The sequence below is a fragment of the Orcinus orca genome, chromosome 1, assembly GCF_937001465.1.
Source record: "Orcinus orca chromosome 1, mOrcOrc1.1, whole genome shotgun sequence".
Taxonomy (NCBI): Eukaryota; Metazoa; Chordata; class Mammalia; order Artiodactyla; family Delphinidae; genus Orcinus; species Orcinus orca.
Window position 1 is genome coordinate 208260351 of NC_064559.1, and position 15629 is coordinate 208275979.

Consider the following 15629-nt stretch of genomic DNA (forward strand, 5'->3'; position numbering starts at 1 on the left):
CCGTCCCCAGCCAGCCCCAGGCCCTTGTGACAAGCTCCTGGCTCCATCGTCCCGCTCCCCTCTTCACCCCCGTCTCCCCACAGGCTGCTGGCCAGCGTTGGGGGGTTGTCATCTGTTTCTGGACCCACCGAGCTCTCCCAGCACTGGGGCCTTCCCCTGAGATGCGCCCTCTTCTTGGAACATCCCCTGCCCCCTGTCCCTGGCTCAGCCCTGCTCCCCCTCAGGGACTTGGCCCAGGTGTCACGTCCTCTGCGAAGTTTTCCCCGGCGTCCAGGTGAGTGGCTGCCCCGTCTGGGAGTGACTCCTTGACCCGGGTCTGTGCAGCTTCCTTCGTGCTCCTGTCGTCAGCTTTGTGTCTGCTCCGGAGGGGAGCAGAGTCCGGGTGGTGTCTACTTCGGTTAGCCACGGGCCCAGCCCTGGCCATCTCATCCTGTGCTCTGGGACAGGAGCAGCTGGAGTAGAAGGGGAGGGGCAGTGGGTGACATGGTGACATTCAGACGCCACTGCTGGGAGGACGGGGGGAGTGGAGGATGGTGAAGAGGATGCTCACCAGAGGCAGTGTCTGTGCCACCGGCCGGCTGAGAGGACGTGAGGGGTGGGAAGCCGGCAGGGTTCCCTGGGCTGACCTTCCACTGTCCTCTGAAGTTTCTGGGGTCCAAGGAGCGAGGGAGTCGCAGGTTAGCATGGGCAGAGGGGCAGAGAGAGGTGGGAGGGAGAATGGGTCACAGAGAGTCTCCCCCCAGGACTGGGTCAGGCCCGCCACCTGCTCTGTCCCCCGGCCCCCCGCCCCCCGAGCTGCCTGCGTGGGGTTGAAACATTTCAGTCGGGCGTGGCCAGTCAGATACCAGGAGATGTCGCGTTAGACTCTGGATCTTGCCAGCTTCTCTCGAAAACCCAGAGCTTCGGCATCCTGGACTCAGACACCTGCACGGCCGCAGCCGGCCAGCGTGCAGGCCCAGTATCGCCCCGTTGCGTCCCTGCTCAGACACCCGTGGGCAGTGCTGCGTGGCATCGTGCTTCGTCTGCTGGGCTGTCTTTTCTTCTTTTTTAATAGTGAAGCACTTTTCATACCCATGTCTTTACTAAAAGTGGGAAAACAGAAGCTCCACAGAGGGGCCGCGTGTTCTCCTGGCGGCCCTCCTTCCTCCCAGTCCTGCCTGGAGGTGACACGCTTAGGGGGAGCTCTGGGGAAGGTGGGTTGAGGAGGACCCTGCCCAGCAGCTCCTGAGCCCTTTGGAGGGAGGGAGGGCAGGTGTGGGATCACAGCTCAGCAAGCGGATGGAGGCCGGGAAGGGGCCACAGTGAGGCCCTGCGGGGGGAGTCTTGATTTGGGGCCACAGGAAAGGGGGGAGCGAGCTGGGCTCTTGCCCCCCTGTGTCTGTGGGAACTGCAGAGCCGAGTCAGGGTCAGGTCCTGGGGGAAGGTTTGTGTCTGCGCTGCCTGCCTGGGTGGCCAGCCGGCCTGGGGGGTTAGGACGGTCCTTGGGGCAGGACCCAGGGTGACCAGGTTGGGAGGGGGCTGGAGAGTATGCAGTCTGGAGCGCCTGGCATTTACTCCTAAGTGCCCAGGGACCCCGGGGGCAGTGGGATGTTGATGGCGTGGGGTCCCCAGGGACCCCCAGTGTGGCAGGGTGGCGCAGGCGCCATCCCCTGTTCTGCTATTTCAGAGGCCACCTCCTTATCAGTCCCTTCCTCCTCAGGGTCCTGCCGGATGCAAGCACTTCCTCCTGCACCCTGGGGCCCTCTGTCTGCACTTCTCCCCCTGGCCCTGCATCCCTCTGCACCAGCCTGGCGTGGGCAGCCCCACTTTACAGACTGGGAAAGGCAAACCCACAGAAAGGAACCAGGCTCCGCCAGAGGCAGGCTCTGGTACTCCTGGTGTCAAAACGTTTTGGTCCTCACCTGTCTGGAACCCCCACCCAGCCCTTACCCCACCTCGGCATCCACCAGGCACCAGTTCCCGCATGCAGAGATGCACCATCTGGTCTTTACTAAGTTGAAAACAAATACAAAGGAAAGAGTCTGATACAGCAGTTTTGTTATTTGAATTGGCTACCTCTTAAGCTTAAAAAAACCCCACAACTCTGGTATAAGCTTGAAATTTTTAAACTTAAAGTTTTTAAAATTTTTAATTATTTTATATTTTCAGTTGTATGGATATATGATTGACATATAAAACTGTACAACATGGTGACTTGGCATACGTGTGTGTGGTGAAACGATCACCACGGTAAGTTCAGTTAACACCCATCATCTCACATCGCTATAATTTCTTTTTCTTGTGATGAGAACTTTTGAGATCTACTCTCTCGGTAACTTTCAAATATATGACATGGTGTTGTTAACTTTAGTCACCGTGCTGTACATTACATCCCCATGGGTTATTTTATAACTGGAAGTTTGTACCTTTTGACCCCTTCACCTGTTTTAACCCATCCCCCCGGAACCCCTCCGGCCTCTGGCAACCACCAGTCTGTTCTCTGTATCTATGAGTTTGAGCTTTCTAGATTACACGTATAAGGAAAATGAAGTAGTTTTTGTCTTTTCTGTCTGAGTTATCTAATGGATCTTAACTGCCCTCAAGGTCCATCCGTGTTGTTGCAAATGGCAGGATTTCCTTCTTTTTTATGGCTGAATTATACACACACACACACACACACACACACGCACGCACCATGTCTGCTTCATCCATTCATCCATCAGTGGACACTTAGGTTGTTTCATGTCTTGGCTACTGTAAATAATGCTACAGTGAATGTGGGGCTGCAGATATCTCTTCAAGAGAGTGATTTCATTTCCTTCAGATTAATACCCAGAAGTGAGATTGCTGGATCATATGATAGTTCTAGTCTTAATTTTTTGAGGAAACTCCAGGCTGTTTTCCACAGTGGCTGCACCAGTTTACACTCCCATCAGCAGTGCACAAGGGCTCCCTTTTCTCCACATCCTTGCCGGCACTTGTTTCTTGTCTTTTTGATAATAGCCATTCTAACAGGTGTGAGGTGAGATCTCATTGTGTTGGTATTTTTTTTTTAAATGTTTTTATTTTTTTGCCGCACCACACGGCGTATGGAATCTTGAGTTGCCTGGCCCGGGATCGAACCCACGCGCCCTGCTTTGGAAGCGAGGAGTCTTAACCGCTGAGCCACCAGGGAAGTCCCCTCATTGTGGTTTTGATTTGCATTTCCCTGCTGGTTAATGATGTTGAGTAGCTTTTCATGTGCCTGTTTGGAAAAATGTCCATTCAGATCCTCTGCCCATTTTTTAATTGGATTGTTGGTTTGTTTGGCTATTCTGTGAGTTGTATGAGTTCGTTATGTATTCTGGATATTAATGTTTTCTCCCATCCCACAGGTTATCTTTTCATTTTGCTGATGGCTTCCTTTGCTGTGCAGAAGCTTTTTAGTTTGATGTAGTCTCACTTGTTTATTTTTGCTTCTATTGCCTTTGTTTTTGGTGTCAAATCTAAAAAACTCATCGCTAAGGCCTGTTTTCTCCTAGGAGTTTTATGGTTTCGGGTCTTGTGCTCAAGTTTTTAATCTATTTTGAGTTGATGTAAAAGTCTTTTAAAATGAACATTTGAGAAGCCAAGTGACGCTTCTTTCCTGTGCTCCGGGGGTTCCCCTGGTCACTGCTTGGGGACCGTTGTGGCTGCCCCTGAGCCAGTGATGCAGGTGAGAAGCAGGGGGCCTGAATGCCCGCACCCCAGGATGAGGGGGTGACATTTGGGGATGGGCGACAGGTACAGACAGCTGTCAGTCACCCCAGGATGTCGGTGCTCATTTGCTCCAGAAAATGGCAGCTACGGCTCTTTCTTGGAGCCTCCAGCCTTCCTGCGGTCAGTTGGCTGACACTCAGAGAAGAGGGGAGAAGTGCTGGTGAACGTTTGAGTCTGACCGCGTGCCAGGCACAGCCACGGAGCTTGTCATCTGCACTGTCTCGAGTGATTCAGTCTTCCCCACCGTCAAACGCGGTGCTGTGCTTCCTCTTTTACAGACAAGGAAGCGGAGAAGTGAGGGTTTGGGCAGCTTTGCTCAGGTCACCCAGCTAGTAAGAGTGGGAGCCAGGAACCATCTCTGAGTCTGCCTGAAAGCAGCCAGACCCGGAGGGCAGTGGAGCTCCGTGGCCCAGAGTGGGGGGTCCGGCCTCGGAGGCCACGCTAGCCAGTGGGTTGGAACAGGCTGGGTGGGCCCAGGGATGCTGGGCACCTAGGAACCGCACACTCGCTCATTGCCTGGTACCCGTCTCTGGGCCTGAGGCTGGTGCGGGCAGATTCCATCAGCCAGACTGGAGTCTGGGAAAGTGCCAACCTCTCTGGGGTTGCCCAAGGTAGGAGCACAACGCTGGCCTGTTGGGACTCCGCAGATTTCACGGCGCTTCCCCACTGCCCACGGCAAGGAAATGGGGTGGCATTTCAGTCCTTCCTGACCTTGGGGAGCTCCCAGCTCTCAACCCCAGGGAATCGGGCCCCTCTGGTGCTCTCTCAGAGCCCAGGGGCAGGTGGCGAGCGGGCGTTCACTGCTGATGGGTCTGGGTGCTGCGACTTGTTTCCAGTTCTCAGAACATCTGTGGCCGCACGAGGCCAGCTCCCCTGGGACTCCTGATGGAGGTGGTGGTCCTGGGAATTTGTCCATTTTCCAAGGGGTCGGAGCCCGTGTCCTTGTGCTCATTCAGCTCTGCTGGTCGTTGGCAGTCCTGGAAACCAGGAGGGGCAGGTGCGCTGGGCGCCCCACAGCCGGGTCGCCTTGCTGCCACGCTCACGGCCTTTGCGGAAAGTCCCCGCCACCCACCCTTCCTGGTACCTGCCAGGCCGGGTGCCTGTGGCCCTAGGGCAGGAAGGTGGAGACACATGGAAACACGAGCCTGCAGCCCCTTGTCTGGCTGTCAGAGCAGCACCCACCCTGAGCAAACACGCGGGAAGTTCTTTTTCCTTCTCTGGGAGCCGTCGGGCCCTTTGGAGGACTTTCTGCCCCTCCCCGGGGTTGCTGCTGTTCACGAGCGGCGTCCTTCCCGAGACTCACCGTGCTGCTTCTCCCCGCCCCCGCCCAGGATCATGCGGCCGGATGACGCCAACGTGGCCGGCAACGTCCACGGAGGAACCATCCTGAAGATGATCGAGGAGGCAGGGGCCATCATCAGCACCCGGCACTGCAACAGCCAGAACGGGGTGAGCGTCACGTGGAAGACCCCGGGCCCTGGGGGCCTGGCGTCCCCTCTGGTGGTGCCGCAGCCCTGTCCACTGTCGGGTCAGGAAGGGAGTTTGGGTGGAGGCCAGGCCTGGAGCCTTCCCCGCCCTGGTCCCCGGGCCTTGGGGGGTTTTGGGAAGCTCCGGCCCTGGACTGGGGACCCCTTGCGTTGGCAGTTGGTTTGGGGCTCAGCGAGGAGGGGTGGGGACCTCCAGAAACTCAGCTGAGAGCTGCCAGCTGACAGAGCCACCTTTCCAGCCCTCCCGCTGTGTTCAGGGAGTCAGCTTCCTGAGCCCCCGGGGGCCCAGCCCCCCCAGAGCCTCCATGGGCGGCAGTTAATCCTGGGTGTCACACCGCCTGGACCCGGACCCCTCCCCTGCTCCACTGACCCTGGGTCCACAGGCAAGTCTGGGCTCTCCCCTTGGTGGCTTCCGGGCCGCAGAGGCCCGCACAGACTCCTGCGATGCTGCCGGCTCTCCTCCCGCCGCCCAGACAGGGCCAGGCTGGTGGCTTTAGGCTTCAGGGCAGCTGCGGGGCATTCAGCCCATCATCTTCTGCCCGGCCTCCAGCCCTGTGGGACCTGTCGTTCTCTCTGAAGCCCCCCTCGGGTGCTGGGGGAAGGAGTCAGTCTTGTACCCCAACTGCCAACTCGGCACCGGGCAGGCACGGAAGAGACTCCAAGGAAGCCTGAGGCCTTGGGCACCTGGGGGCCCCGGCGAGCCACTTGCTGTGCCATTGTCCTCCAGGCCCAGAGGCCGATTCCACGCCCGCGCAGACTGTGCGTGTGCGCATGCGTGTGCAGCACTGCAAGTGTGTAGAATGAACCGAGCCGGGGTGAGTGTGTGTGGGTGGACGTGGGCCTGGGGGCCTTCGCCTGGGGAGGAGTGAGAGTGGGTTGGGCTGGGGGCCCTCCATGTGAGGAAGGGGCTCTCACGCCTGCTAAGAGTTCACCCTTGAAGTTCTGGGGCAAACCCGGACACGTTCAGAGAGCGCCCTCTGGTGGCTGTGAGGACAGGCCTGAGCCCGAGGGGCGGGGGCTGAGGTGGGGGCCGGGCCCCTGGTAGACCCTCCGAGAGGGAGACGGTGAGGGTCCCAGCCAGGCCTGGCAAGAGAGGCTGGACGCTGGGAAGGAAGAGCCCCAGGACTGGGGAGGGAGGGAGGCCAAGTGGGTGACAATGCCCTGGTAACCGCCAGAGTTCAGTGACCACCTAGGGTTTTGCAAAGCTCTGTAGCATTTAGCTTGTGTCGTCCTCACGACACCCCTTAGAGGTCGAGGTGGTTATTGTATTATCCCCACTGCACAGATGAGGAAGCTGAGGTCCAGAGAGCTTGGATACTTGCCCGAGACTTGTTCGTTCTCACTCCTTCCCCAGAGTGAGCCTGGGGTGCAGGTCTGGCCTGTTGGCCGGGAGATGCCTCTGGGCTGGTGGCCCCAAGATAGCGATCTGGAATCCCAGGCTCAGGAAGGGGGCGTGAGCCCCAGGCAGCTCCGGGGGGCTGAGGCTGGCCTCTGCATGGCTCTGCTGGGGCTCTGGGTGCGCCGGGAGCACTGCCACCCACACTCCCTTGGTGGCCTCATCCAGCCTGTGGCTCTAGTACCACGACACAGCCCCGAGGTCCTCTGTCCAGCTGGTGCCTCTTGGCTGGCTCCCCCTGGATGCTTAATCCGCCCTCGACCTGGGTGGGCCCCAAAACACACTCGGGGCCTGCTCCCAGGCTGCTTCTCCCACGGCCTCCCTCTGCTCAGTAAATGGCCTCTGGAGCCTCCGTTGACCCCCTCTTCCTCCCACCCGTGGACCCTGGCATCCAGTCCCATCGGCTTCACCTTGTGGATAGTTCCAGGTCCGAACACTGCACACCAGCCCCACCGCCATCTGGGCCGAGCCACTGCCGCTTCCTGCCCAGATTGCCTAACAGCTTCCTAACAGGCCTCCCTGCCCCTGGTCTGCTGTCCAGCAGCAGCCAGAGAAACCCGTCCTGTGTGAAGTCAGGGCACGGCTCCTACTCCCTCCCCTCGTCACGCCCCTGGGCCACGCCAGCATTCCTGCCCCAAGGCCTTTGCACTGGCCCTTTCCCCTGCCTGGACCGCTCTTCCCCCAGAGACCCACGTGGCTCCCCCTTCCTTCCAGTCTCTGCGTAAATACGATCTCCACGTCCCCGACAACCGGCTCCCTCACTGCTCCCAGCTCTTGTCCACAGCACTGTCCCTCCTGGCATGCTGCGTTTTGCTCATTTAGCTCTGGGCTGCTTCCCCCACTAGAATGTAAGCCCCACCAGGGCAAGGACTTTTGCCCGTCACTTCCCTGCTGGATTCCCTTAGCATCTAGGCCAAGGTCTGGAACGCAGTGGGCTCCCATTAGCTGTGTGTCTGGAGTAGTTGTCTGCGGAGAGCTTCTGTTTAATGCACACTTACGATGCACCAGTGGCCACACTGCGTGCTTGACCTTCCTTACCTGGGCAATCTCCTTAACCCCACTTTGCAGGTGAGGAAACAGAGGCCCGGAAAAGTCATGTGGCTCCCAAAGGTCACAGAGCTGCATCCTCTGAGTGGGCATCAGCCGACAGGGCCTGGGTGGGTGAGGGGGCAGGTGCAGCTCACATAACAAGAGCAGTAGGAGTTAACCTTTCTGGACCTCGATCCCTACGTTTCTGTGAGAGCAGGGCAGACCATCCCGCCTCTCCACACAGCATCCGCTTGAATCCTGGCGGCAGTCACTGGTACCATTTATTATCTGTATTTTGCAGAGAGACCAGGTCAAGAGCTAGTGCCAGAGCTGGGATTTGAGTCCAGGGCGCAGACCTGTTTCTTCTGGCTCTGCTTCTGAAGCTGCTGTCCCGGCTCAAAGCCCCGTGGCCCTCAGGAGCCCAGGCCCGTGGTTTTCCAGGCATCTCTGCCCAATGGGCAGTGCAGCTCAGGCTGCCTTCGGGAGCATGGCAGGGGGTGCTTCTTGGGCTAGATGCTGATCAGACCCTCACGGCTGCTTCCCGGGTCGGGGCCGCTCCTCCTAGTTTACGCCCCGAAGCAGGGACTTACGGGTGTGTCTGAGCCGCTGGGAGCCACAGACACCTACAGCTTGGAGACGCTCACACTGAATAAACATTTGTCAGCCTGTGTTTTGAATTTCTGGGTCACACAAGTCTTTATGGAGTGCCTGGGGTGGCCCGCTAGGTCTCGGGAAACGGCAGCTCCCAGTCAAGTTGGAGCTGCCTGGGTCCCAGCCTGTGCCGTCCACACCCAGCTGGACATGGATTCAGCAGCAACCTCCAGCTCCCCCGGGGTCGCCCTGCCCTCCCCTCTGCCTGGGGTGTCTGCACCCCACACCTTCTCCTGCCTGACACCTCAGCATCCAGGTCTCAGCCCCTCACCTGCAGCTTCCCCTCCCACATCGGCACCTGAACCCCACTTCCCACCCCCCACACCTCACGCTGCCCTCTTCGGAGCACCTGCCACGTGCCTATCTGTCATCCGTCCCCCAACCAGACCCCAGGCCAGGGGCAGGCACCGAGTGCAGGGCCTGGCTCCACAGATGCCACCACAAGTGAAGGAATGCCTCTGTAGCCTTAAAAAGGCTGGGGTCCATCTAAGGCTCAGATGTTTAAAGGCAGAAGAAACGAGCTGCATTTCCATTTAAAATATTAACGTATAGGAGTGTTACCTGTGTGCGGACATATCCATCCCATAGTTTAGCCACCCTTCAACAAAGACAGCTGCTTTATTTCATTTTGGGTCTTGCAGGCGGAGCTTGGATAGTTCCAGAAGTGGCCTAGAGGCTGGCCCCGCATTCTTGCCCCCCCCACTTCGCACTTGCCTTTCCAGATTTCTGCCAGTGGGTGGCGCTGTAGCCACACAAATGTACTCGGGGTAACGCCCAGCAATTCCCTCGCATTGTTTTAGCGTCAGGGGTGACATGTCTGTGTGGGGCGGGGGTGGGGGGACAGGGCCCCGGCAAGTTAGAGGGGGGACGCCACAAGCTGCACTTGCCTGCTCAGCTCGTGCTCTGCTGCGTTGAGAGCTGATTCCAGGACATTTATAGGAACAGAAACCATCAGAGGACCCCCGTGTGTCTGAGGATCTCGGGGGAAGGGGTGAAGATGGAGGTCCCCAGGCGTCCCTCCAAAGAGGCAGGTTCTGTGGGTTTGGGGCGGGTCAGGGAATTTGCATGTTTGCCAGGTGTCAGGTGAGTTCTCGCGCAGGTGGGAGAGCTGTGCTTTGGTGCCACAGGTAGTGGCAGGTGGCCGGTGGGAAGAGTGCAGACATGCCAGAGCTTGAACTGACTCACCTACAAGCTTAATATCTCCAACCCCTGCAGAAGGGGTGCTGTGGGGACCAGCTGGAAAAGTGAAGTCCAGCGCTGGCACGGCACCGACAGGCCCTCGAGAGTGGGCCCATCTGCTCCCTGCTCCCCACCCAGCCCAGGGGTACCCATGCTGTCCAGTGTCCTAAAAACCCTGATTGGTTTCTGGTGGAAAGTCCAAAAAGTGCCGGTGCCGTGTTTGGCAGTGAAGATCCACGGTCCTGTGGCTCACACGTAAGATGGTCTTTTGTGTCATTCGGTTAGCATGGATGAAAAGGAAGCTGATTCCATAACATATGAAGAATTCATACAACTCAACAACAAAAAATAAACAACCCGATTAAAAGATGGGCAGAGGAACTGAATAGACATTTTTCCAAAGAAGACATACAGATGGCCAACAGGCACGTGAAAAGATGCTCAACATCACTAATCATCCGGGAAATGCAGATCGGAACCACAGTGAGATCTCCCCTCACACCTGCCAGAGTGGCTGTTATCAAAAAGACAACAGATAACCAGTGTTGGTGAAGATGTGGAGAAAAAGGGGACCTCATGCACTGTTGGTGGGAATGTAAACTGGTGCGGCCACTGTGGAAAACAGCCTGGAGGTTCCTCAAAAACTAAAAATAAAGTTGCCATATGATCCAGCTATTCCACTTCTGAGTATGTATCCAAAGAAAATGAAAACGCTAATACCAAGTGGTATCTGCACCCTGTGTTCATGGCAGTGTTATTTACAGCAGCCAAGACATGGAGCAACCTAAGGGCCCATTGATGGATGCGTGGATAAATAAATTATGGTATACACACACACACACACACACACACACACAATGGAATGTTACTCAGAGGTAAAAAAAAAGATGAAATCTTGCCATTTGTGACTACATGGGTGGTCCTTGAGGGAATGATGCTAAGTGAAATAAGTCAGATGGAGAAAAACAAATACCTGATGGTTTTGTTCATAGGTAGAATATAAAAGACAAGAAACAAACGAACAAACCAAGAATGCATAGATAGAACAAGGCAGTGGTTAGCAGAGGGGCGTGGGGGGGTGGCTCAGGGGCAAAATGGGTAAAGCAATCGACTGTCTAGTGATGGGTGGAAACTATACTTTTGGTGGTGAGCACGCTGTAGGGTATACAGTAGAAATATAACGTTGTTACACAGGAAACTTACACGATGATATAAGCCAATGTTACCTCAATAAAAACTAAACGTAAAAAAAAGCTGATTTTCAGTGCTGGTGCGGGAGTGCTGGGGCCACGTCAAGCACTCTGCCCTTCTGAGAAGCACTTTGGGAACACCTACCGAAATGTTTGTCCCTTCCACCCTGGAAACAATCCCCAATACTGAAAATGACTTAACTAAAAGGACCCTCATCACAGGGTTATTTATAATAAGAGACAACTGAGGTTGATACAAATCTAACAATGGAAGAATATTTTATTTGGCCGTTAAGAAATATCTTTGCAGTGGAGTATCGTGAAGTGGAAGTCGTAGAAAGTGTCAAGAAAAGACATGAGGAAGTAAGTGCCTCACTTTCATAGAATGTGAGCTCCCAAGTGGATCCCACTGGACCCCACGTGCATGTGCTGACTGGCTGCGTCCATCCAGTTACCCAGGGGTCCTGGGTGGCCGGGGACATATACTCTTTTGTTCCTTTTGAATTTTGAGTCATGAGAATGGGTTGCCTATTTGAAGGATAAATAACATTTAAAAAGAAGAACTGTGATTTCTAAGAGCTTGTCACAACACGGGCAGGTTATTTTTCCTCCTGTTGAGTGAAAAAAGCAGATTGTGAAAGTGTATGTTTAGTGCTTGCACAACTACGTAAGGCTATATATGACAACTATACATGACTGTAAGTGACAGCTATCTATGAGTAAAACTGCAAAACAAGGAGCCAGCCAGCCAAGCAAGTGAACCAGTAAAGCCCCTGCTCTTGGGGCAAAAAGCCTGGAAAGAAAGATCCCAAAATAGAAACCATGGTTATCTCTGGATGGGAGGAGGGATCTTCCCTCCTTTTCTGTACTTCCCAAATTTTCCATAATAAGTATGTATGCCTTTTTCCACGTTTCATTATACAAGTAATACGTATCTTTTGTAGAAAAGTCAGAAAAAAGAAACAGGCTGCTCGGAACCCCACCACTCAGAATCGCCTGTATCAACTGCTTTGCCGGGTTGCCCTCGGGCAGTGCCTCATCTCCTGGTCTTGCACGTAGGAGTGTGTGGTGGCAATAACTTGCGTTACTTTAACAGTGGGGAAAAACCAAGGGCCGTTTTGGGGGAGCGTGTCCAGGGTGGGGCCTCGTGGGAGGCTGACCCGCCTCTGGTCTTTGCAGGAGTGCTGTGTGGCCGCCCTGGCCCAGGTGGAGCGCACGGACTTCCTGTCGCCCATGTGCATCGGCGAGGTGGCCCACGTCAGTGCAGAGATCACCTACACCTCCAAGCATTCAGTGGAGGTCCAGGTCCACGTGATGTCCGAAAACATCCTCACAGGTAACTTCCTCTTGCTGAGCCCGCCTGCGGGGTTGGGAGCAACGGTGACAGTAGAAATAAGGCAGCAGCCGCAGCCCACGTCCATTGAGGGCTGACTGCCCCTGGATGGTCCTAACACTGTCTTTGGGTGACCTCCCTGCATTTCCGCCTCCACCTGTGAGCAGGGACTTCTGCCGTCCTCGCTTCGTTTGCAGACGGGGAAACGGGGGCGCAGACGAGTTAGGCAACGAGCCCAGGGTACGGCCCCCCTGCCTTCCTGGGGAGGAAGGGGCCTGGCGGCCAGCTGGTCCGGGCAGAAGGGTGGGAACGGGCTGGGAGGGCGCGTGCCGCCCTCCGGCCCCCCTGCCGTCTCCCCAGCCCCCACCTTGCCCTTCCCTGCACGGTGGAGCTGCTACCCCTTGGAAGCTGCTGCCCCTTGGAAGGCGCTGCCCTGGCTTCTGCTCTGCTCCCCTGGGCCCCGCAAGGCAGGCCTAGGCTGGAGCTCCCTGGGCGAACCTTTGACTCTGCTTTGATCTGAATATTCTCTTCCTCGGAGTGGTAACCATGGAAACCCCTTCTCACCCTCCCACTGGGCACTGCAGGGGAGTGTGGCTTCGGTTCACAGTCACTGCTTTTTATAACGGAGATGCTGAGGCAGGCAGGCCCCTTGGGCCCCTCACTGCCCACTGCTTCGTCCCAGGCCACCCGCTGTCGCACCCAGAGGAGAGTCCGTGCTCATTCTAGAGGAAGGAGCTGCCTGGGTCCTTGTCCCTCCTCCCGATGCCCTCTCCTCAGCCGTGGCTGCCTGCAGAGCGCTGTGCTCAGAGATCTTTAACGGGCTCCAGGCTTCTCCCCAACACGGGCCAGGAGCTCAGTTATTCATCTGGAGCATTGCGGTGACCGCAGCAGGCCCAGCCACTGCACAGGGAACGACTAAGCCGAGCCACGGCCTGGGGCGGGGGTGGGGAGCGGTCAGTGGGCTTGTGCCCCATGTCCTGCGTCTGTGGCCTGAGCCCGGTCTTTGGCAGAAAGCTCTGGCATCTAAGGGACCTTGGATGCTGGTCTCGGGCTGTGGCACAGAAAGGGGTCCTCTGGCCCTGACTCCCCACGTTGGGGCTGGCAGCCCACTGGGAGGAGGCCCAGGGCAGGGCGGGGGTGGGCCCCTCCGGGCCCCTCCCTCCATCCCCCCTCCCCCCCTCCCCCCTCCACGTGACCCAGCCCTGCTCTCCTGGGCTCTGCTGGGGGTTGAGCCTCCCTGCTCCTGACACAAGAGGGGAAAGGGCCGTGCTTTCCCGTTGGCTCACGACAGCCGCGGACTCAGTCACTGATGAGTGAATGAATGAAGGAGTGGATGAGTCAGGAAGATTTGGGCCTCTGCGCTGAGGGGAAGCGGGCCTGTCTACAAGAACGTGCCCCAGCCCACTTTCTGCGGGATCCCCCCTCTGGGGGCAGGAGCGGGCAGGAGGCAGGCAGCGCTTGCCCAGAGCTGTGGTGGCAAGATGACAGCCCCCGCCCCGCAGTCAGGAAGCTCCGCACCCGCCAGTGTCCCCAGCCGCCCTGACCCTGAAGGATGGACACGCAGAGCCTGAGCTGCCCCGAGAAGGAGAGAAGTGACTGAGGAGCACGGGCTCTCGGGACAGCGGGCCGGGCGTTGTGCTCGTGAGAGGGACCAAGCTCAGAGCACAGGGGCGCCGGCCAGCATTGCCCAGCCTTTTGAGATGGGGTGCGGGGGGCGAGGCCCCGGGAAGACCCCAGGGCCGGATCACAGGATGGGGACGGCGAGACCTGGAGCCCTGGGGCTGTGCCTTCTCTACACGTCTCAGTCACCTTGCCCGCCTTGCCCTGGAGCCCCTGCTGGAGGGCCGGGCGCCCCCTCCCTTACTCTCACATCCGGGTGCCCCTCTCTGGGTCTCAGCACCGTGTCTGTGCGTCTCTCAAACTCTCTCCGTCTTTCCATGTTTGGATCTGTGTGAGTCTCTTACTCTGGGACCCTGTGTCTCGAGGCCTTCCTGTCTTGATGCATCTCTGCCCGCGCGTCCACGAGGATGGGAGCCCTACGAGGGCAGGCCACGTGGCCGCCTGGTCCGGGGCAGGGCCGCCCAGCAGGTGCTCTGTGAACACGGGCCAGGTGGGCGGGTGGACTCGGACAGGTGGGGAGACCGGGCTGGGCGGACAGACAGGCAACCAGGCTGAACCCTGAAGCTGTTCGTGTGCCGTCTCCGTGTTTTGAGACCCCAGGGGGCAGAGCCCCCGTTCTGTGCGTCCCCCCCGCTCGGGGCCTTGCCGCCTGCCGTGAGGCAGCCGGGCGAGCATGCGCCCAGGCAGACAACCAGCAAACCTTTGCTCATTCATCTCCGGCAACTGTCACAATATTAAGCTAACTGGGACGTGATTGCTGCGAATCCCTCCAGAAAAGAGCTGGGAGCTCTCAAGATTTCAGAGTAGATGTTTCTAGCACTGCACTTGTCTTTTGATGGTTTTATTAAATGATAAAGTACAATTAGCGTGTTTTGCCTTATTTGCTCCACTGTGTTCAGTTGGGTCTGGAGGAGGGCCACTTGGGGTTTCCATGGAAACCAGCTTGTCAGGCTGGCTCTAGCTGAGTCAAACAGGAAATCTTTATTCCCCAAAGCAGGTTGTCAGATTCACTCTGTCAAAGTGCAGTGAAGATATTTTTCCGTGTTATTTGCCTGTGGTCCTGGTGGTGCCGTGGAGCCCGGGCAGAGCGGTGGACATCCTGGCATGAGGAGCAGGCCTGGGCGCCAGGGGCCTCACCCTCTTTCTAATTGACCCGCCAGGGTTTGGCTTGGTCCTCGGGGCTACGTTTAAGGGGAGGAAACTGAAGGCCCAGGTTCGCCTTGGGAAGGCAGGTCAGAAGGAACTGGTAGGAAGTGAGTTACTGAGGGGGACTTCAGGGCAAGCCCCCCGCCCCCGGGCTGCTCCTTGCTTCTCCACTTCCTCTCTCTGTCCTGCAGTTCTCCTGATCGCCACCACATTGGGAATCGTCCATGTTGAAGAGGCAACTCTAAAAGGCCTCCTTGAAAACACTTCTCTGAAATTACTGGGACCTCGGAGGTCCGGGTCTGTACTCAGAATGGCGTCGAGTTGTTGTGTGAGCCTAGGCAATCCCCTTGACCTCTCTGGGCTTCAAGCTCCTCCTGTACAAGTGAGGGGTGTGGACCAAGTGATCTGCAGGCTCCTTTGGCCCATGGTTTTCAGCCTAGACAGGCCTCCCGCCCTGACGGCACCACTCTGCCCTGAGGCTGGGCTCAGAGCCCCACAGAAGGTTCTGTTTCCTGTCCTTCAGCCCAGAGCAGAAGCCAGCAGCCCACCGCCCTCTCTCAGCCCCCATTTGGAAGCTTCTGCATTGGAGCGCTGAGTCACCAGCAGCAAAAGTGTCTGGTGTGGCGCCTCCCACCTGGAAGGAGGTGGCCCTGGGGAAGGGAGGGGCCGCGGGGGCAGAGCTGTGATGAGCCGACCCCATGGCTGTGCTCTGGGCTGTGGCCCCGCTGCCTGGGTGGGCTCTGCCTCCACCGCCCCTCCGCCTCAGGTCCATGAGCTGCTTCCTGTCCAGCCGGAGCTCTTCTTGGTGGCCAGTCTGCCCCTCCCCACAGCCCTTCCCTCCCTCTCGCTCCGGAGGCTCCCGGGAGGCCTGTCTGGAGTCG

At 57.5% G+C, this 15629-nt stretch overlaps 1 protein-coding gene across 4 annotated transcripts in view; it reads left to right on the forward strand.

Annotated features, from left to right (window-relative positions):
* ACOT7 (acyl-CoA thioesterase 7) overlaps positions 1–15629 on the forward strand; it is an 89197-nt gene that overhangs the window by 13336 nt on the left and 60232 nt on the right. For all 4 annotated transcript variants that reach the window (XM_004272331.4, XM_049711287.1, XM_049711281.1 and 1 more), the window contains exons 2-3: positions 5049–5166; positions 11829–11985. In XM_004272331.4, coding sequence (XP_004272379.1) covers positions 5049–5166; positions 11829–11985 — 275 coding nt within the window. The remainder of the gene's footprint in view (positions 1–5048; positions 5167–11828; positions 11986–15629) is intronic.